The sequence below is a fragment of the Rhinoderma darwinii genome, chromosome 11 (assembly GCF_050947455.1).
Source record: "Rhinoderma darwinii isolate aRhiDar2 chromosome 11, aRhiDar2.hap1, whole genome shotgun sequence".
Lineage (NCBI taxonomy): Eukaryota > Metazoa > Chordata > Amphibia > Anura > Rhinodermatidae > Rhinoderma > Rhinoderma darwinii.
In genome coordinates this window covers 54,836,278-54,859,694 of record NC_134697.1, presented here as the reverse complement: position 1 = coordinate 54,859,694, position 23,417 = coordinate 54,836,278, and the positions used below count along the sequence as shown (strand labels likewise).

Here is a 23,417-nt window from a genome sequence, read left to right as displayed (position 1 = left end):
GCCCTCCACACAGTATAATGCTCCCCATAAGTGCCCTCCACACAGTATAATGCCCTCCATAACCAGCCCTTCACACAGTATGCCCCCTATAACCGCCCTCCACACAGTATAATGCCCCCATAACTGCCCCCACACAGCTCCAATAGTGCCTGATAAAAATAACAAAATATATACTCACCTAACCCAGTTCCAACGACAAGTGGAGGAAATCCCATCTGTTCCTCCGGTCTGTGCGGCTCGGCACAGACAGACACGATGACGTCACTGCCTCACGTCCGACGATACATAGTGAATGGTAGAGAAGGGACACCACAATTTGGTGCTTTTTTTTCCGACAGAATTCGCTGCGGCGTCCATAGCGGATAAGCTGTGTACTATTACACAGCGTATCCGCCCTGTGTGAACATAACCTTAAGGTAGGTAACTGTGCTACACGAGTATGAGTGTCCTCTAACAATATCAGCTTGATAAAGCAAGGGTAACATTTTGTGAATATATACTCCACATCACAGACTGACTATTTTTATTTTTTCTCTAGAGCTTGCGGTCGTAATTTTAAAGGATGCAGTACGCCGCAAGAAACATGCTAGCGTTTTATTATATTGTGCATTCTCACATTGAAATCAATACACAAAAGACATATCTACTATATAGCAATACAATGAAATAAACATAGAACAAGTGAAACGCTATAGAAGCAAATCTAGAAATCCTGCAGCAAGTACTTTTCAGAGAAAGTAATTTCAGCCTAAGATTTATCTGGAATATTCCTTTTTTCCATTACCAAACTTAAAATGTAAACAAAACTTTAGAGCATTACACTTTAAATCTCCATTCTGTAGACACAAGGTTTATGTAATGCAGCAAGAAAGAGAATAGGGCCATTTATACTTCAAGGATTAGAGAATATATCTTACTTATATAGCTGGCCCTCGACAACAATCATATAGATATAAAGGAGTACTGAAGCACTGACTTTGCCACACTATCATTTTTGTAGTACACTAGAATGCCCACTATGTCCATGTATGTAAATCAAGCATGGCTGCTCCCAAAAGTTTAAATAGCATTTTTGTCTGCTAAGCGATTTAAAAGGTATAAAAGATTGTAAGCCGTAAACTGTATTAGGTGGTTCACATAAACTGTGGCCTACAGCAGGTCCTCTGATCCCTTCAAGAGCTGCTATGTGTAAGGAAAGCGTTCTGCCACACAGAGAATAGGGGGAGAGGGAAGGCTTAGGCCCTGTTAACATCACGTTTTGGCCCTACGTTTAGCATGCATGTTGAGGAAGCTCCCTATGTACACGCTAAACGTGTCCATAGAGCTCCATTAGCCTGACAGAGTGGAAAAGAGCATCCACAAAAACGGGTATACCGTGCAGTATATGTTTTTTTTTTTTTACATGGGAGCCCATGCGTGAGGGATGCTTTTGTACAGCATCCATCAAAGGGGGGACTGAAATCCCCGGAAAGAGCATCCCCTCAGGAATGGACAGTGATGTCAGAGGCGTTCAACAATGGAGTCCCCGGCCAGAGCGCTATGACCAGGGACACCGGATTAGCCTCTGACGTTACCAACCATTTATGGACAGTGGCGTCATGGGCTACTCCGTCCTGGAGTCCCCGGCCAGAGCTTAAAGCCGTAGTTTAAAGCCCCTTACATCACTCTCCATATACGGACAATGACCTCAGGAGCGGAATCCACGGCCAGAGTGTTGCCGAAGCAGAGAATTCTCGAATGTCCCTAATGTCACTGTCCATATATGAATAGTGACGTCAAAGGCTTAAGCCAAGACAGGAGTCCCTGGCCAGACCACTTGCGATGCCCTGGCCGGGGACTCCATAGTTGAAAGCCCCTGATATCACTGTCCATATCTGCACAGAGACGTCAGGGGCTACCCCGGGATCAGCGCTTAAAGAAGAGCTGTGCCCAGGGAGTTCGGGTGACATATCCCACTGCATACCTATAAAGTGGGATACGTTGGTGCCTTCCGTCAGAAGTATACGTCGGGACTCCTCCTGCTGTATACCTCTGACGGAAGTAAAAAACGTGATGTGAACCGGCCCTTAGTCTGCACATTGTGTTGAAATAAACCGAGTTGAGACATTGGAGTTGTAGGAGGTGCTCAGACTACCAGTGCAGACATAATGCCAATGTGTGCTTAAAGTAGACTAAAATATTGCCATGACAACCACCAAACAAGTAGTCCCTGCTACAAAAGTGAAAAAGGACTGCATCAGTAAATCCACTACGACTATACAAATGACATGGCAATTTTGAAGTCAGTACCGTACAGTCGATTTAACCATAAAACTTAACCGTCTACTTTAACACTCATAACCACCAGGCAAAAAGGTAAATATTTGTAGCAGTAAAATTTAACATATCAGCTGAACCTCTAGCTTTTTGGTGAGCATTCGCAAAAATTACCAAATTTGCATGGTAACAAAAGATTATGCTAGTAAATTACAGGTATTTCAAGTTAGAAAAAACTTTAATCTGACCATTTGTCTACATATACAAGCAATTAAATTCCACATACCTTCCGATCTCTAAATCCTACACGTTGCTTCTTCTTTTTTCCTTCTGGTGGTTGGTCTTCATCACTTGACTCCACAGCCTGGTCATCACTGTTCTCTTGGTCTTCGGCCTCCTTTGCTTTGGCATTATCCTCTTCTCTCAAGTTGTGCTTCACTGAAGACTGGGCTTCTGCATTAGCTCTGGAAGATTAATAAAACATTTTTAATATACACAAATATCACATAATTGTATTCCCCTAAACCAGTACAATGATGATACTCGTTCTTCTATCCTGTGTCTAACGGAAGTTGATAGCTGCAACAAAAGGTAAAATAACAGTAATAACACCCAACAGATAAAGTGTGAAATGAGGCTGGATTAACTCACAAAATCTGTTCATCGTAAACAAATATACCAGTCTTATCACTCAAGAGTTTTTCATTTCATAGCTGGCACGGGTAGCATTGAGGTATCTCAAGCATCTTAAACACTTGCTTTACGTTAGGCGTGGATAAATATTGAAGATCAGAAATAGAACAAAATTTTTTTTATATAAATGTAATAATAATTCTTGATTTTTTGCACAAAAGACGCACAAGTCATTATTGTCCCTTTATTTTACAGTAGCAAGATCCTTAGGGATTAGCATAGAAGTAACTTGGAAAGTTTTCAAATTAAAGCTGAACTGATACTGCGCTATCATCGGGTCTCCGCTGTATATTTCAGCTGACGCTCTGCTGTAATGGCCGTAGCGCCGATCCGGCCCTATTATTCCTTAGATGTCACGGTCAATAGCAACCCCTGCATCTAAGTAGTTTGTAGCCGACAGACCCCTTTCCTACGATCGCAGGGGTCAGAATGTTGTGATGGCAACCGAAAGCCAAATAATTAGGCCCGAATAGGCGGCTTGTCCATGTAATACTGACAGTATGTTCCCCCGGAAGAAGCTGACTCAGTTCAGTGAAACGTACGTCGGGACATACCGACCCTGACAGTAGGGAAAGATTACAGACTACACAGGGCAAGATTGGAGCCATGAATAATAATTAACTAATCCTGCCGAATTCAAGTCCGTCCAGACAGCTGGAGGGAACGGACGTAGTGGCGACACTTGAGACCAGTGTGTTGCTGAGTGCCCATGACGTCACGGCACTCACAGCCAATACTCTGAAACAGACAGCAATCCTTACAACTGCACGAACCAGTAGTTTTCACTGCTAACAGGCAGGCTGTCTGTTTGCCTAAACACAGCGTACGCTGCTGTCTCTGTATTGCCGCCGAATTGTGTATCGCAGCGGCAACGCTGAGAACACTAAATAAAACACAACAGGCAGTTTGTCTCTCTGCATTGCCGCATAATTAAGAACCGCAGCAGCAACGCTGAGAACACAAAACGCACTCGGTGACCAGCTAGCTGCTCACCGAGATAGATTGCTTTCTGTCCGCGTTGCTGGCCGAGCTGCTGCTTGAGCCAGGAATGGAACAGCAACGCTGGTAACAGAACAAATACAACACAATCTGAAGACTAATTAACTGTTCATTGACTCAAAAATTTTAATCCTTTTGCGCTGCTACTCACCAAAAGTTTGGAGCGGCAACGCTTAAAAGGTAGTCAATGATCAGGCAGTTGCTCATAGAGTTTGAACACAACCTCCTGTAGTGTGCACATGCAAGGTATCTTACAGATACAAAAATAACCCTTGCAGCACCACCTCCTTTATTTCCACCTGAGTAGTAGGGCCAACAAGCTCCCTACCCAGTGGAATTTGTTTAAAGCTGTAATCACACTGTGCAATAATTTAATCAAAATACCACACAATGTGGCAATAAAGGGGACATTGCATAGTATAATCCTTCTCCTACTACACTAGTCGGTATCAATAAAAAATTGAAGGCGACATTGTCCACCATGCTCTACCTTTCCTCCTCTCTCCCTATACCTACATTTTTCATACTGACAGTATGTTCACACGCAGTGTTTTCAGACGTAATTCAGCCGTTTTACGCCTCGAATTACGCCTGAAAGAACACCCCTAATACGCGTACAAACATCTGCCCATTGCTTTCAATGGGTTTTACGGTGTTCTGTTCCCACGAGCCTTAATTTTACGCGTCGGTCAAAATACGGCGTGTAAAAAGACGCCCGCGAAAAAGAAGTGCATGTCACTTCTTGGGTAGTTTGAGGCGTTTTTTTATTGACTCCATTGATAAACAGCTCCGAAAACGGACGTAAAATACGCAGCGAAAAACGCGAGTTGCTACAAAAACGTCTGAAAATCAGGAGCTATTTTCGCCTGAAAACAGCTCTGTATTTTCAGACGTTTTCAGACACTGCGTCTGAACATACCCTTACGATGGACTGTACTACATAAATAGCGCAGCATATTATAGCAGCGTTAGCTAGGGAGACTAAAAGAAAAAATTTAAAATAAGATATGCAGATTTTTGACGATTTTCACCAGATGCGAACTTGGCCTTTAGAGTGGTCAATAGCGCTTCAACATGACTGATGGATATTTAAAAGTGTAGTGCTGATGAAGTACAAATGGTGAATAGACATTGTACGGGACTTGTACTTTAAAATGTACTGTTCCCAGCAATGGCTTTATTTCGCATTAGTATCTCAGCTTATGTTATGTTCCTAGAGATTATTTATTTTTACATTATTCCAAGAAATGAAAGAAATGTTGTGTGTTTGTGCTTCACTGAGATTTATGGTCTCTGAAGCGAGACACGTAGGTGTGAGAAGGAACTGATTAATGGCTATGGATCACAAATTTATTTATTTCACAACCAAAATGTTGTCAGCCGTCAAAATAAGAACAGAACACTTAGAAAAGAATTTGTTTTCATTACAAATCTGTTCTTCAGCACAGTCTTAACGGAAAATCCACAGCCTGGGTTTTATATCACATTTTAAATACTGTATGTAAAAACTGACAACCAATACAACAGAACCAGTAAAGTTTGTTTTTTTGCACGGAAAAAAAATCCGGAAACTTTATGGAACGGAAACATACTGAAACTGAAGCATTACCATTGAAATCAATGGTAATGCAAACGGAAGCAATAGTTTCCGTTTGGCTGCTCGTTCATCGGTTCCTCTGACGGAAAGGTTGAACAGAACCTGAACGCTGATATGAAGAGGCAAGATGGGCAAGTCCTCTTTTCTTTCTTTTTACCATGGCCACATCAAAACTTGGTGCAGGTAACATGTATTATCAATTGCATTATATGTACGCTAATGGTGTCACTTAGGCTACAGATTAATGTCATCTATGTATCTAATTAATCTATACTGAAATGAATGAACGAACGAACGAACGAACGAACGAACCAAGATGGTGGATGGCTGGTACACATATCTGGTCTATTTAAGGCTCTGTTCTCATCTGTGTTGGGGTCCCGTTCTGACATTCCGTTGTAGCTTTCCATCAGAACGGGGTCCTGAAAAGATACAAACTGACAGGAACGGAAACCAGAGGTTTTTCCGACGGAAAGCTCAGACGGAACGTCAGAACGGGACCACAACGCAGATGTGAACAGAGCCTTAGAATGCTTTCAAAAATAGAAGTGTTAATATTTTTTTGTATCAATTAACAAAATACAAAGTGAACAAACAGAAGATGAATTTAAATCAAATAGTTATTTGGAGTGACCACCCTTTTCCATCAAAGCAGCCTCAGTTCTTCTAGGTACACCAAGTCATGGTTCTTGTAGCATAAGGCCCTGTTCACACAGAGTTTTTTGACAAGTTTTCTGGCGCGGAAACCGCTCCGCAAAACTCGTAAAAAAACGCCAGAAAATGCCTCCCATTGATTTCAATGGTAGTTGGACGAGTTTTTTTACCGCGAGTAAAAAAAAAACACGTCATGGTAAAAAGCGACATGACCCATCTAGAGGCGGTTTCCGCCTCCAAGACCCCATTTCAATCAGTCAGAAAGAGTCAAAAACACCTTGACGAGTGTTTTGACGAGCTTTTGTCAAACCACTGTGCAAAAAAAGTTGAGCAGTCTTTGCAGGAGGAATTTTCCTCCTGCAAAAAACTCTGTGTGAACATAGTCCCGTGTATGATTAACCATTTATACCAAACAGGTGATAATAATCACTTTCATATGTAGGTTGAAACACAGTCATTAACTGTGACAGAAACAGCTGTGTAGGAGGCTTAAAACTGGGTGGGGAACAGCCAAACTCTGCTAGAAGGTGATGTTGTGAAAGACCGTTTCCAGTCACCGGTCCAGACTGGGGTTTAAAGATGTAGTGTTTAAGCGCTTTTGAAGATGCAAAGAAACAGGCAACGTTGAGGACCATAGACGCAGTGGTCAGCCAAGGACACAGTGCAGCATATCGAAGACGCACCATGCTTACTTCCCTTTGAAATCGGAAAATGTCCAGCAGTGCCATCAGCTCAGAACTGGCAGAAACCAGTGGAACCCAGGTACACCCATGTACTGTTCGGATAAGTCTGTGCCGAAGTGGTCTTCATGTTAGAAAACATGTACAAAAAGCCATACCTTCGTCGTGGAACAAAGCCAAGCGATTCATTTATGCACGAAAACATAGGAACTGGGGTGCAGAAAAATAGCAGCAGGTGCTCTGGACTAATGAGTATGAAATATTTGGCTATAACAGAAGGAAGTTTGTTCGCCGAAGTGCTGGAGAGCGGTACAATAATTAGAGTCTGCAGGCAACAGTGAAGCATAGTGGAAGTTTCTTGCAAGTTTGGGGCTGCATTTCAGCAAATAGTGTTTGGGATTTGGTCAGGATTAATGGTGCACTCGATGCTCAGAAATATAGGCAGATACTTATCCATCATGCAATACCATCAGGGAGGCGTCTGATTGGAACCAAATTTATTCAGAAGCAAGACAACGATCCCAAACATACAGCCAATGTCATTAAGAACTATCTTCATTGTAAAGAACAACAAGGAGCCCTGGAAGTGATGATATGGCCCCCACAGAGCCCTGATCTCGATATTACAGAGTATGTCTGGGATTACGTGAAGAGACAGTAGAATTTGAGGAAGCCTACATCCACAGAAGATATGTGGTTAGTTCTCAAAGATGTTTGAAATAACCTCCCTGCCGAGCTCCTTCAAAAACTATGTGCAAGAATACATCGAAAAATTGATGCTGTTTTAAGGCAAAGGGTGGTAACACAAAATATTGATTTGATTTAGATTTATTTTCTGTTCATTCACTTTGTATTTTGTGAATTGATAAAAAAAATTATTAACACTTCTATTTTTTAAAAGCATTATTACATTGCTGCATTTTTCCAAAACTGCCTAAAACTTTTGCAAAAAAACATACCGAAAAGGTGTAAGTTTGTTTTTTTAACATCGGTGCCCATGCATGATGTATGCCATAGCTCATAGGCATCCGTTAAACATATACATCCTGAGAATTTCAAAAACTTTTCAGGACATTCGTTAAGCGGATGCCATAATAGCCTATGGGTGACGAATGGCTGTGACGAATGCCTAACATCCGTCACCCATAGGCTATTGTGGAATCAGTTTAACAAATACATCACGAGGTCATAAAAGTTCATGACATACCCGTTAAACGTATCCCATAACAGTCTATGTGTGACAGATGCCACTGTTAGACATCAGTCAAAGCCTACAAACGTAGACCAATAAAGTGATATGAATGGAGCATATAGGTGCCCATACACAGAGGAAAGTCAGTCAAAGACACCAATTTCATCCAACTAATGTGATCAATTTCAACATATCAGCTTTTTTATTCCCGCGAGAGACAAGGCGCTGCCAGATGTGTTGTGCAGTACTTATTCCCCTCTCCCTATCGAAAAACCTGTATTAAAGATGTTCTTTTCCTGCCCTTTTTGGGCCCTCGAGTGACCTTGGCATCCCAGATACTGGTTAGGCTATCCTGAGCATTGTACTGTATTACAGCCAGCTGCTTATCTTGAAGTTTCTTGCAGAAAACCATTGCTCCAAATCACCAACTCAATTCATTATGCCACATTGATGTACTAGTGCAAAAACCTCCATATCAAGAAGGATCAGGGGAATGATGATGTATAGGGAATATAGAGAATGTGAAGTAGCTCTCCTGTACTACAGGACATTGATAGGGTCAGCTGCTGGACACCCCATGAATGCTGGAAACCATAGAAGATTTAAAATAAGGTAGCTCAGTGTTTTCTTTTGCATTGGTAGTTTGGCAACTTCATCTTTCCTTCACAATTGCCTAAGGCCTCGTGCACAATTCCATCACCATTTTCACGGACGTTGACGGGTTCGTGAGCCCGTTTGAGCGGCCGTCTGATTTCCGTGTGCACTCCCGTGTTTCCGTTTATGAGCATGGTACAGTCCAGGGTGCTGAAAGAGCAAGGTTGTTCAGCGCTAGTCACTATACAGGGTGCTGAAAGAGTTAATGGGCTGCACTGATCAGCGGTAACTCTTTCAGCACCCTGGACAGTGACTAGCGATGAAGAATGACCATGCTCGGCGCTCGCAAAATACAATTTATGAAATAAAAAATTAAAAATCAGTTCATACTTACCCAGAACATTTTCCTCCTGTGCGGCCTCCAGGGATGACGTTTCATCCCATGTCACCGCTGCAGTCAAATCACAGGCTCTAGTGGCGGTCACGCAAGTCTGGATGACGTCAGGCGGCCGGCCTCCACGTGATCGCCTCTGCAGCCAATCACAGGCTGCCGCGTCATACAGTAAGGTCGGACTTGAGGAAGAAGTGGAACTCGTCACCAAGACAACGACCGGGGTACGCATGAACTGCTTTTTATTTTATTTTTTAATCAGCAGCCTCTTTTCTCTATCAGTGATTGATCGAGACAAGTGGCTGCCAATTAGTGTAATATTTCTGTTATGTTTTTCTGCCCGCCCGGCCGTTGCTAGGCAACGGCTCCGTCACACACGGACGCCTTCAGTTTTTTTGACGGCCCCATTGACTTGCATGGGCCTCACGGTCACGGAATCTCGGACCAAAGTAGGACATGCTCTACTTTTGTCGGAACGGAGCAATGGGACCATAAAAAAACTGAAGTGTGCATTGCCTCATTGAAATGAATGGGTCAGGGTGCTAGCCATCAGAAAAACGGCTAGCACCCTGAAGAAACAGACTGAAGTGTGCACTAGGCCTAAGTGCTATAATTGCTAATTCCATAAATAACTTGTTTACACAGCAAAAGCAATTATAATTATTATGGATAACTGGATGTAAAGTATACAACCTGGCCTGTATTAATCTTTGTTGCATTATAAAAGTGGAATCATTTCAAACAAAACATAAAATCGTTGTAACAAGCAGAGCATTTAAAGGGAATGTATTGTCAGAAAATAACCTATTATTTAAAACACATTTTTATATTCAATAAAAGTTTATTGCAAGCAGTATTGTCCGATACATAAGAAACGAAAACCTTATTGAACTTCCAGTAATGCGATGTTTCGTAGAAAGGTCAAATACATGGTATAGCACTCCAATAATATACGTGTCACTAAGAAGTATAAACAGAATTCCTATAATAGATCACAAGTGCCACGACCTTCGCTTCGCCTCGATGGTGCGGTACACTTACCTGTCCCCATCGTCCACGCGTCCTCCCTGTCTGCTCGATTGGCCTCTGGTCGCCAACGCGCTCCTCTGGGTTCTAGCGCACACACTGACCCTTGTATTCTTAAAGGGCCAGCGTGCCAATTTTCAAAGTCCATGACCTGACCATCTATAAAAGCCTTGTTTGCTCTGCTACACATTGCCAGAGCAATTAGGTTCCTAGTGTTCCTCTATGTTCCTAGCAGTCCTGTGTCGCCATTGCTACGTCTATCGTTTTGAACCTCTGCCACCTGACCAGACCTATAGATACGTTCACCACTCTGCTTCTGACAAAGGCAACTGTCACCAAGGGAGACTATGCTGGGTGTAGCAAACTAGGGTTCTCCCGTAGCAAGGTCCACATCCCTGTACAAGGGGTTAAAGGGTTTAGACCTGGGTTCCCTTAGACTCTACTCCCGGGAGTAGCCCCAAGTCAAATCCCTTGGCAACAAGGAGGGTTCACACCGCCCCACGTTAGCACTAGTACAGCCCAATCCTAAGGCTGTCGTTACAACAGGATCCAGATTATAATTTAAAAAAGCAGAAATAATTCAAATACGGAACTCTGTTGTGTATGGGAAGACAGGAGACTGGAACAAGGGTTACAGGGAGGATATGGAAGAGTTAGGCCTCATTTAAACGAGCGTGTGCGTTTTGCGCAGGCAAAAAAACGCAGCGTTTTGCGTGCGCAAAAGGCACTTGACAGCTCCGTGTGTCATCGGTGTATGATGCGCGGCTGCGTGACTTTCGCGCAGCCGCCATCATAGAGATGAGGCTAGTCGACGTCAGTCACTGTCCAGGGTGCTGAAAGAGTTAACTGATCGGCAGTAACTCTTTCAGCACCCTCGACAGTGAATTCCGATCACCATATCGAGTAACCTGTTTAAAAAAAAAAGATGTTCGTACTTACCGAGAACTTCCCGGCCGTTGCCTTGGTGACGCGTCCTTGGTGACGCGCCTCTCGACATCTGGCCCCACCTCCCTGGATGACGCGGCAGTCCATGTGACCGCTGCAGCCTGTGCTTGGCTTGTGATTGGCTGCAGCTGTCACTTGGACTGAATTGTCATCCCGGGAGGTCAGACTGGAGGAAGAAGCCGGGAGTTATCGGTAAGTCAGAACTTTTTTTTTTTTTTACACGTTCACGTATATTGGGATCGGAAGTCACTGTCTAGGGTGCTGAACCAGTTTAACTCTTTCAGCACCCTGGACAGTGACTGTCTCCTGCCGGGTTCGGTCAAAACGAGTCCGGCCGAACCCGGTGAAGTTCGGTTCGGTCATCTCTAAGACACTCCGTTCGGATGTTTGTAAACAGAAAAGCACGTGGTGCTTTTCTGTTTACATTCAGTTTGACATCTCTTGCGCGAATCACGCAGTTCGCACGGAAGTGCTTCCGTGCGACCTTCGTGGTTTTCACGCACCCATTGTCTTCAATGGGTGCGTGATGCGCGAAAAACGCAGGATTTTTAGAACATGTGAGTTTTTTTCAGCGCACTCACGCTGAGCAAAACTCACGGACTGTCTGCATGCCCCCATAGACTTGTATAGGTCCGTGCGACCCGCGTGAAAAGCACGCGAGTCTCACGGACGTATATCACGTTCGTGTAAATGAGGCCTTAAGAAGGGAAAAAGAGAACAGAAAACTGACACAAAAGGTAGGGGGGGGGGGGGGGGGAGTGTTTAAAACAATTTTATGGGAAAACATTTTTCTTCCAAAAAATTTGGCATGTTACTATCACTGGCCACTGAGCCTTACAATAGACTGATAATTCCTGTTCTGTAGAGATCACTTCTCCAAAGTCATCTCATTATTCTCACAGGCAGAATTACAATGAATGATGAGGCTCTGTTCGCACTACCGTCAGAAGCGCAGTTCAGAGCCTCCGTCGGCAGTTCCATCATATTTGAGGGGAAGAATAGCATGCAGAGCTATCTTCCTGTCAAAACAACCAACACCACGACGGAACCGATTTTAAGTCACTGGGGTTCGTCAGGTGTCATCTTTACGGTAGTGTAAACAAAGCTTGAGACAGGTAACACAGGATCCACCATTGACCATAAGTGATGGACACAGCTCACCTCCTCCCTGCACAGAGGTCACTGTGTCCATGTGGCGATTATATATTCTGAACTGCTGTTCATAGTTCAGATAAGAAGCTCAGGCAAGATGGCTGCCCCCATAATTATATTTAAAAAAATATATAAAAAATGATTACCTTTAAAAACAGCAGCCAGCTTCTGCTATTTTATATTTAAAGAGATCGCACCACTTTTAAGATAAACATTTTGTATGGAAGAACAGGTTGAAAAATCCGTCTAAAGTCAGCTCCTCTGACCTTTCCGGCTGACATTTAACCAAGCAGCTCAGGAAACAAGGACTTTGGAAAATGGCAGACTGATTTTATGTATAGCTCTAGCAACAAGTACAAAATGTAACACTATAATGAGCACGATTCAAGGATCTTATTCTTGGCCCAAAGAATATTAACACCAAAAGACATGAACCCACTAAATTCACCGAAATATGCGCAGTACGGACATTATCTGCACTATGTACCAAGTTTTCCAGTCATTCCACAGCTGTGGAGGTCAACCTACCTCAATTATGGGGGGCTTAACCCATTACCCTATCCAGGAGTCATCCTTTTAAATTAAACTAACATTTTATTGTGCCCAAATCTATTTACCTAACCAAATTCATCTCCTGTGTCCCCTGCCACGTCTTGCTTAACGGGAACCTGTCACTAGGTTTGGAGCCACTAAAAACACCAAAATGCCATTATTCAGATGGGGTTTAGTGTTCCAAACAAGCCCACATCAAAAAAGCCATTACTGCAATTTCCCTTAGCTCCTTACCTTGGATTTTACTGGATTATAGACCGGCCCTTTCTACTTTCCCAATATGTCCTCATTCTTTGGGATAGACTTTTAGCTCGAAAGGAGCCATCGCATAGACCTGGGCTTTTTAGCCCACTCTTCGACAACCCGGAATTTCCACCAGATATACACAAAACTACATTTCTTGGTATGGTCCTCCTCTGACGACAGTCGATCAGGCCAGGTCTTATCGGATGATGGACGTCTACCCTCCTTTTCTGAGATGCGGGGGATCTGCTCTGGGAGGACTCTTTCATGGTTTGAATATGCTCAATTATCAGCATTCCTCCGATCTACCCTTCCAGGGGGGCTTCAACTGTCCACAAATACCACCTTTGAATCCATATTGCTACAATCGATCGCTCCAGGTCGCTTCATATCTACAATATACTCCCTCCTATTGGAGGCCTCGGCGGATCAAACTCCTGTATATATTAGCGCCTGGGAACGTGAACTTGGGGTTAGTTTGACGACTGAGGACTGGAGTCATATTTTTCGGTTGACACATAAAATGCCTATGGCATGTCATGCTCAGGAAAAGAATTTCAAGATTCTGACTAGGTGGTATCGATGCTCTCTGATCATACACAAAATGTATCCTGATGTGTGATATTTGCTGGCGTTGCGGCATGGAGACCGGAACGATTCTACATATCTGGTGGTCATGCAAGGTCCTTCAGACTTTCTGGAAAGCTGTATTTGATATTTAGGCCTTGATTGAGAGATCTCCCATGGTGCCCACTCCACAGATTGATCTCTTATCCCCGATTCCTGGCCCCTTACCGGGGATAAAAAGGGGATTACTCCCACACTTCCTGACGGCGGCTCGAACTGCCATCCCAGGCATTGGAAGTCGACTGAGCCCCCCACAATCAAAGAATGGGTTGTGGAGATGGATCTTCTACAGAGAATGGAAACATTGATGGTGGAAGATGGAGATCACGCCGCTCGAATTATGCTCCTATAGCAGGCATGGTCTTCCTTTAAATCGGGCCCATATTTAGCTACTTGGTTAGGTCGAAATTGACCTTATTGGTCCTCCGACACGTAAGGCGACATTATAGATGTGACTTACATCTGATATTAGGATGGCTTCCCCCATTTTGGTTCCCTTCTTTATTTTTTTACCCCTTCTTTCTCTCTTTCATTCTTAAATTCTTTCTAACTTATGTTATTTTTATTATTTGGGTATTCTTACCTCATTATTTTCTACTTACTTCTGATAATTGATATTGAATTTTCGAATGCTGCCAAGATAACAATTTACTCTTATGTGCGGATTTGTGTGCTGCATTGTTTATACTCTTCTTTTGAATAATCGTACTAGTTCAATACTGAAATTACTTAGTATATATTGATTTGTATGTATCTGTTCTTTTCATTTGTACTTTAAAATCTGTAAATAAAAATCTGAAAAAAGTCAGTTTTGGGAAAGGATACTAAAGTAAATACAACTTACCGAGGAGAGTCTGGGTAAGGAGTTCGTCGGCATTGGGCACATGCATATTGCACACATGAAGCCGAGAACATGGTCTTATTTCGGCATATTGGGCTTATTTCTGTATATTGTACAAGACTTTACGAACTATTCCTGAAGCGGCTGTTTATGATATGGAGAGGTTTGGAACACTTAACCCAGGCTGATTAATGGCATGCTGGTGGTTTAGTGGCTCCAAATCTAGCAAAAGGTTCAATTTAACAGGCAGCATGATGACATCTAATCCCTAGTGACGGCAATGTGGACAGTAATTGACAGATGTTCATGTGATGTAATATCACTATGGAGAACAATGGATTCAATAGACTGGAGACAGAGTAATCAATAAGGTTGGCATATTCAGAAGTTTAATATTTAATAAAAAATAAATAATTTTGGGTACAAACAATGTTATTTGAATTTTCAGAAAATCCCTCTAAAATCAACACGCAACAGAAAAAAAAAATCCCAGCATTTCCTCCCTTCATCTCCGGCTTTCCTTTGATCTGATTTGCCTAATAATATAATTAAAATTGAGGAATATATAAAAGAGATCTTCTCTGTGTGTCCCACGAGCTCAGCCAGGTCTCCCCACCTCCTCCTCATTGTCCTGTGCCTGGCTTTAAGACAACGGCTGGAGAAGCCTCACCCCTCTGCCCTTTCTGCAGTAGGACAACAAGACGGTTAAAGCAGACCGGTCAGATTTTTATGCTGCCCTGTCTAAGGTGCAGCATAAAGTAGTGACAGACCTGCTGATTTCAGCGTTCTGTCACTTATTCGTTAATATTCTGTCGTTCCTGAGAACTTCCAGGTTATATTTGTGGCGTGTGCGGCCAGCGCTGCAGGCAAGGAGTTCAATGATATTTATAGATTCATGCCGCTGCTGGTTAACACATTTCTCCCCACTACTGTGCATAGGGAGAAATGTGTCCATCAGCGTCTGGAGAGAGGGGGAGGAATGAATATATAAATATCGGACTCCTTGCCTGCAGCGCTGGCCGCACACGCCACAAATATAACCTGGAAGTTCTGAGAAACTACAGAACATTAACGAATAAGAGACAGACAGGGCACCGTAAAAATCTGAGATATTAATTTTAGGCCACACCCCTTGGCTAAGCTCCTCCCATCAGCTGTTCCCCAGCTAAAATGGAACAGATTAGAAGCAGACTATCCCCTGTGTGTCGCTGCAGGATTTCTACAAGACTGTTTGTTCGTCAGTCTGCAGGATTTTCGACATGTTCCTGAAACAGAGGGGAAAATATATCTCCTTTTTACTTTTATCATTCGTTTCTAAGTGTAGTGTTCCTTTAAAACGGCATCCCATCACTTTTGGTGCTCCGATTCCAGCTCTCTTATCACACAGTTGACTGCTCTGCTCTTTCCAGACAACTGTCCCTTGTGCTAGGTGTAGAGAGAAATGCATGCAGTAGTGAGAAAGATGAGAAGATTCAGAGCGCTGAGCACAGACATCTATACAGCAAAGGGAGCAAAGCAAAAGTGGATCAAGGCAGCGGGAAGGGCGAGGAGAGGCAGGAGGGAAGTTGGCGCCTGTTAGTTGCCCGCCACTGTTCCATAGCAAAGATACAATGTCATAGTCAATAATTGATTCATCGTACATGGCTGTCCAAATGCAGACCCCTGCATACCACAATGACATACTATGTAAGCTGAAGGAATTTGCATTGAATTACAAATTTGCCTTAGGCTTTATTTTTGGTTGAGACACTCTATGGACTTTGTCTTTTTTAAATCTGTAGAAATATTTTCCCTTTAATGGAGTTCTGCATATTGAATTCCTGCATTATATTAACTCTGTTAACCTCAAATTTTAATTTGATATTTGGTATCTGGTGCGTCGAAGATTGATTCAACTACTATGGAAAAGTTACTCATAAAGAAAAATGGATTCCGGCTCTATAAATGTCCTTTCAGACAGCATTCAGGGCCAGCTGATTTAGATAAATGCTGAATCTTTGGAAACATATCTGCAGAGGTGCCATCGAGTAATTGAAACATAATACACACCCACACACCAGTGCCGCTGACTGACACAAGCTAATGCTATGAAGTGTGACATTTTTTTAAATAGAAAAGTAAAGTCCAACACTTAAAATTATTGGATTCATTTTTAGCTGCTGTAGTTCCAATATTTAGCGCCGCTTTACATTATTGAAGAAATAGTCAATTTAAAATATATACACGGATATCAATTATTTATCCTTATAAGTTAAGAGCAATAATGAATGCCTTCAACACATACTAGTCCCCCTTAATGAATTAGAATATCAAAAAGTTAATTTTAGGAATTCAATTCAAAAAGTGAAACTCATATATTCTATAGATTCATTACACACAGAGTGATCTACTTCCAGCAGTTTTTTCTTTTAATGTTGATGATTATGGTAACAGTTCATGAAAAACCAAAATTTAGGGTCTCAGAAAATTTGAATATTAAATAAGCCCAAATTCAAAAATGATTTTTAATACCGAAATGTTGTCCTACTGAGAATTATGTGCAGTATCTGCCCTCAATACTTGGTCGGGGCTCCGACTCTGCATGAATTACTGATTTTCTGAGACACTAAATTTGGGGCTTTCGTTAACTTAGCCATAATCATCAACATTAATAGAAAACAATGCTGGAAATAGATCAGTGTGTGTAATGAATCTATAGAATATATGAGTTTCACTTTTTGAATTACATTACTGAAATGAATTAACTTTTTGATGATATTCGAATTCATTGAGAAGGACTAGTATATAATGACCGGTGATCTTGTTGCATGGATTCATTATTAGAAATGGTAGACAGCCTGATGCTACCAAGATGTTGTCAATTCAGGTCTGAGTCTTTCATTACAAAATGGAAGCTTGGTCGCAATAAAGCGTAGGTGCTCGGTGTTCACGTAAAGCATCTGCATTTTTTGTTTTTTGTAACTCATCAATGTTGGTTATTATTTAAAGGGCTTGTCTGGTTTCATCAAATTAATGTTATTTCTCTTATAATTAAAAGTTCTGCAATTTTTCAATATACTTTCTGTATTCATTTCTCATGGCTTTCAAGATCTCTGCTTGTTGTTATTCAGCAGGAACATTCAATGTTTGCACCCAGTGGATAAAATTCCCCCCATTGTCATGTAATGTACTAAACGTACACTGCTTAATGAAATTAAACTATTAAACCTACTAGCCAGACGGCTACGACAGATTTAATAGATTTGCCTGATGGTCCCACTGTCAAGAGCTGTCATGAATAATTAATACAAGGGTGGCGTTCAGAATCAGGACAATGCTACTGATGCAAGCCCATTCCTAAACAAGCTTTTGTGTTAAATTAATGGCGATCCGATTACTAGAAGATGAGAATTTCAAGAGACACAGGTTATTAATTCAATATGCCGACCTGTCCTCAAATGTCATGACTGGAGCAGTTACTGGTAAAGCTGGTTATACTAATGTCATACAATTTATTGTGCCCGTCAGAGCAAAACGAGCTATGACTGAACAGGAGGACCAAAGAAACGTACCCTTTTATACAGTGAAACCAATATTGGGTGTTTTAATAGTGCTATTCACGTATCTGACTTTTCCTTGATGGCGACAGCTTTCCATCTTGGACATCTGGTGGAACGTGCTATAGCAGAAACAGGACATGCTTCAGTTGAAGCCTTTAGCTCATCTATGACATTCAAGTGAATAAAGAAACATCTTCGATTTAATACCAAAATATGAAGCTACACTAATGCAGGTGACTGGTGCAGGTGACGCTGTGGAGCCATTCCTCCCCTGGGAGCGAGTGGCGACCTGGTCTACTACTCAGTACAGCTGCTGTAGTTGGTGCACACAGTGTATCCATTACTAGTTTTGTATTATAATAGTTCACCTCTAGTGTGAACTTTTATGGAGTGAAATGCACATAAAAGTTAACCTACTGCAACCATTTTGGTATAAGAAACCAATAGCATAAAGGATTTGAAGCATTTTCTTAAAATCCTTGATAAGGCAATTCTAGTCCCCTTCATTAGTACACAGCAAAACTCTAACCTCACACACGTATGTAGAATTCTCATGGTCTGCTCCCACCACTAGGGGGCTGATGTGAACGTTGATATGAGTAACATACATAGACATTCATAGACCCAGTGGCGTAACTACCGCCGTAGCAGCAGTAGCGGCTGCTACGGGGCCCGCGGCATGAGGGGGCCCGTGTCGCCCGCCGGCACGGGCCCCCACCATGGCCGGAGGCTCCGCTAGGAGCCGCTATGGCTGCTACAGCGGGACGCCACTGAACACTACGGCAGAGCAGGGAGGTATCTCCCCGCTCTGCCATTAACTGGTTCCCGACCGCTGGCTGTATTTTTACGGCCAGCGGTCAGGGTCCTTAAAACCCGAGCCATAGACTTTCTACGGCTCGGGCAGCTGAATGTCGGGTCTCCGGCTGTCAGTGACTGCCGGGGACCCTGAGGAGAGGATAGAAGCAGCTTTCGCTGCTTCTGTCTTCTCTGATGACTTGTACACAGCGCTGAATGCGCGCTGTGTACAGGAATAGAGACAGCAGCAGCAGCGGCGCTGTCTCTATTCCTCCCGGTGATCATGTGACTGGTCACATGATCGCCGGGTGCCGTTAGTGGCAGGCTGCTGCTGGGTCTTACTAGACCCAGCACAGCCCTATTAGTGACAATCGTCACTATGAGAGGGCTGATTTCCCCTGTAACTGGGGCTGCTGTGCAGCTCCAGTTACAGTGGAAAAACATGGTGTCAAATAAAGAAAAAAAATATATAAAGTTCCCCAAAGGTCTTCTTTGACCTTTGGGGGACAGACCATAGTAATAAAAAAAGAATAAAGTAAAGTGCAAAAAAAATGTACATAATAAATACACATAAAATACCCACCCAAAAAAAAAAACGTTCCCCCCCGCCAATCATTTTTGTAACGCTAGCGCTGACCCAATTACCCTAATATAGACATGTAATATATAAAGATTTACGGTAGACAATGACGATCACAAATAAAAGGTATATTTTAGGGTAAGACTATGTTATTACCAAAAAAAAAAATAGCTGAAATGTAAAAAAGCTTACTTTTTTACTATTATTTTCAAACTTTATGAATAAAAATTCTAAAATAGCAAAAAAGGTGCGTATAAAAACGATAAAAAATTAAACCTGCTTTGTCTATGGAAAAAACGTCGCAAAAATCACGTCGTTAGCCCAACAAATAAAAAAGTTAGAGCCATTTAACTAACACGTGCTAAAAATGGCTAAATGGTGTCTGGTCCTAAAGGCTCAAAATAGAGCAAAAGACATGTATAGGGGATAGTCAGAGGTTTGTCATGGAGAAGTTCAGGGGACTTTCAGTCCCCCGTTCTCCCTATCGCTGCCAGAGATCACACATGTATCCCCTGTCCTGTGGAGAGGGGATACATGTATTTTGTAGGACACACTGTAGGTCGCATTTTTTTGGGAGGGGGGACGCTGTATGGCGTTCCCTACAGGGGGAGGGGGGAACGCTGTATGGCGTTCCCTACAGGGGGGCTGTATGGCGTTCCCTACGGGGGGCTGTATGGCGTTCTCTACAGGGGGGGCTGTATGGCGTTCTCTACAGGGGGGGCTGTATGGCGTTCCCTACAGGGGGGGGCTGTATGGCGTTCTCTACAGGGGGGCTGTATGGCGTTCTCTACAGGGGGGCTGTATGGCGTTCTCTACAGGGGGATGTATGGCGCTATCTACAGAGGGGGGGCTGTATGGCGTTATCTACAGGGGGGGCTGTAAAAAAGGCACTATCTACAAGGGGGGGGGGGTTGTGTGACACCCAGGGGAGGGGGGGCCCCAGTCAAAAGTTTGCTATGGGGCCCAGTCTTTCCTAGTTACGCCCCTGCATAGACCATTCATAGACCATTCATAGTAACATTCATAGACCAAACCAGACAGCTCAGACTTCTTGACCTAGCAGCGGTATGATTTTGTTTTTTTAGTAACGGGTCAGAAAACCTGTGATTTCTGTATTCGTTCTGTTACAGGTAGCATCCTTAGGATAGGTCATCAGTGTTTGATCGGTGGGAGTCCGACCTCCGAACGCCACTTATCAGCACAATGAAGAGCCCCGCAGCAACCCTTCATTGCTTACACAGTCGCAGCAGCTGGTCTGTTTCAATGTAAAACGTCCTGGAGAATGCTTTTAAAGGGTCTCTTCATTATTTAAGATCACACCCTTAACCCCTTCCCGCTGCAGAAATGTTTCAGATTTTAATTTTTTTTCTCTCCACCTTCCAAAAAGCCATAACGGTTTTATTTTTCCATCAATAGTTTTGTGAGGGCTTATTTTTTGCGGGAGAAGTAGTAGTTTCTATTGGTAGCATTTAAAGTACCATATAATGTACTGGGAAATGGGGAAAAATTATTTGCGGGCCGAAATTAAAAAAAAAAAAATATAACTTTTATATTTTACTACTTTTAAGGAAAAAAATATTCACATTCTGAGAGCCATAACTATTTTTTTCATCGATTAGCGGTGTGACGGCTCAATTTTTTGCGGGATGAGCTGTAGTTTTTATCTGTATTATTTTTTTGGTACATGTAATTTTTTTATCACTTTTAACTACATTTTTTTTTGGGAGTGAAGTTGACCAAAAAAACAATGATTTTGGGGTTTTAAAGAGGCTCTGTCACCAGATTCTCAAATCCCTATCTCCTATTGCATGTGATCGGCGCTGCAATGTAGATAACTAACTTTTTTTTTTTAAATGTTCATTTTTGGCCAAGTTATGAGCTATTTTACACACACACACACACACACACACACACACACACACACACACACACACACACACACACACACACACACACACACACACACACACACACACACACACACACACACACACACACACACACACACACACACACACACACACACACACACACACACACACACACACACACACACACACACACACACACACACACTTTGAAATGGACAACTGGGCGTTTTTATTTCGTTATGTCCAACTGGGCGTGTATTGTGTTTTTAACTGGGCGTGTTTACGTGTATGACGCTGACCAATCAGTAACCAGTCAGCATCATACACTCATCTTCATTCATTTACACATAAACAGAGATTAACGTTAATCGAGTGTCCTGATAATGAATACACATGACCATCCAGCCTGGACGTCGTGTATTCAGAATCCTGACACTTCTGACTCTTTTCTGTGAGATTTCCAGCAAGAGAAACGAAATCTCGTTTACCTCCGTAATCTCGCGAGATTACGCGTGGCTTGCGGGAATCTCACAGAAAAGAGTCAGAAGTGTCAGGATTCTGAATACACATGACGTTCAGGCTGGATTTCATGTGTATTCATTATCAGGACACTCGATTAACGTTAATCTCTGTTTATGTGTAAATGAATGGAGAGGAGTGTATGATGCTGACTGGTTACTGATTGGTCAGCGTCATACACGTAAACACGCCCAGTTGAAAACACAACACACACCCAGTTGGACATAACGAAAACGCCCAATTGTCCATTTCAAAGCTCATTTGCATATATATATATATATATATATATATATATATATAAAATAGCTCATAACTTGGCCAAAAATGAAAGTTTAAAAAAAAACGTTACTGTTATCTACATTGCAGCGCCGATCACATGCAATAGGAGATAGGAATTTGAGAATCTGGTGACAGAGCCTCTTTAAATGCGTTTTTTTTTACGGCGTTCACCATGAGCGTTAAATAATGCTATATTTTAATAGTTCAGACTTTTACGGACGCAGCGATCCCAATTATGTTAACTTTTTTATTTTTCTTATATTACTTTAGAGGGAAAAATAAGAAAAGGTTGTGTTTTGATCTTTTCATTTTTTTTCACAACTAAAAACGGTCACTTTTTTTTTTTTACACACATTTCATTAGTTCCTCTAGGGGACTTGAACCAGCAATCGTTAGGGCCAGCTCACACAGAGTTTTTTTACACATTTTTTGACGCGGAAACCGTGTCGGAAAACGAGCCCAAAAAATAGCCGAAAATGCCTCCGATTGATTTTAATGGGAGGTGGAGGCGATTTTTTCCCACAAGCGGAAAAACCGGCTCGCGGGAAAAAGAAGGGACATGCGCTATCTTCGGGTGTTTACGCTTCGACCTCCCATTGACATCAATGGGAGGCATAAAAAGCGTAATTTGCTGCGTTTTTGCAACCGCAGGGTTAAATGGCCGCGGGTGAAAAACGCTGCGAAAATCGGCGTGCAGGCAGAGCAAAATCTGCCTCAAAATTCCAAACGGAATTTTGACGTACATCTTCCTCCTGCAAAAAACTGTATGAACCCAGCCTTATATCGCTGGTACAATACACTTCAATACTAACATATTGCAGTATATTGTCATTTTTACAGGCTTCTGTTAAACCCTGTCACAGGCAGGCCTTAGCAGAGGCAGAGTGAAGGCAGTCTTGGGGGCCTTCATTAGGCCCCTGGGCTGCCATGACAACAGTCATCACCCACACGATCACACTGCCATCGACTGCAGCATTTGAGGGGTTAAACAGCCAGGAACAGCGCGATCGCTATTCCAGGCAGTTAGTCCCGGGTGTCGGCTGTTAAAACACAGTTGTCACCCGCAGCGTATGGAGTGCGTTCATCACGTAAGCGCGCTCCATACGTTCTCCCCCCCCGTACTGCGACGTACCAGACACGTCGTTTTGCTGGAGGTTGGTTAAAAGTAGTCTTAAGTCATGTGAATGGCAGCTTACGTTACATATCTTGAGAATATGATTTCTGGCCTGGTCTTGCGCATCTTGTATGATGCACACTACTATGTAGCCTCAGAAATACATTCCCATACTAAAAGTTAAACCATTGTATCAACAACCTCTACTTCAAATTTATATCTGTGTTCTAATGTAACATCAATGAGATTGGATATCTAGAGTGTCACACTGATGACAT

The 23,417-nt window shown here is 42.6% G+C and overlaps 1 protein-coding gene across 2 annotated transcripts in view; it reads right to left on the bottom strand.

Annotated features, from left to right (window-relative positions):
- Window positions 1–23,417, bottom strand: part of MICU1 (mitochondrial calcium uptake 1) — a 198,965-nt gene that overhangs the window by 154,581 nt on the left and 20,967 nt on the right. For both annotated transcript variants that reach the window (XM_075841550.1, XM_075841549.1), the window contains one exon: window positions 2,543–2,720. In XM_075841550.1, the coding sequence (XP_075697665.1) occupies window positions 2,543–2,720 (178 nt within the window). The remainder of the gene's footprint in view (window positions 1–2,542; window positions 2,721–23,417) is intronic.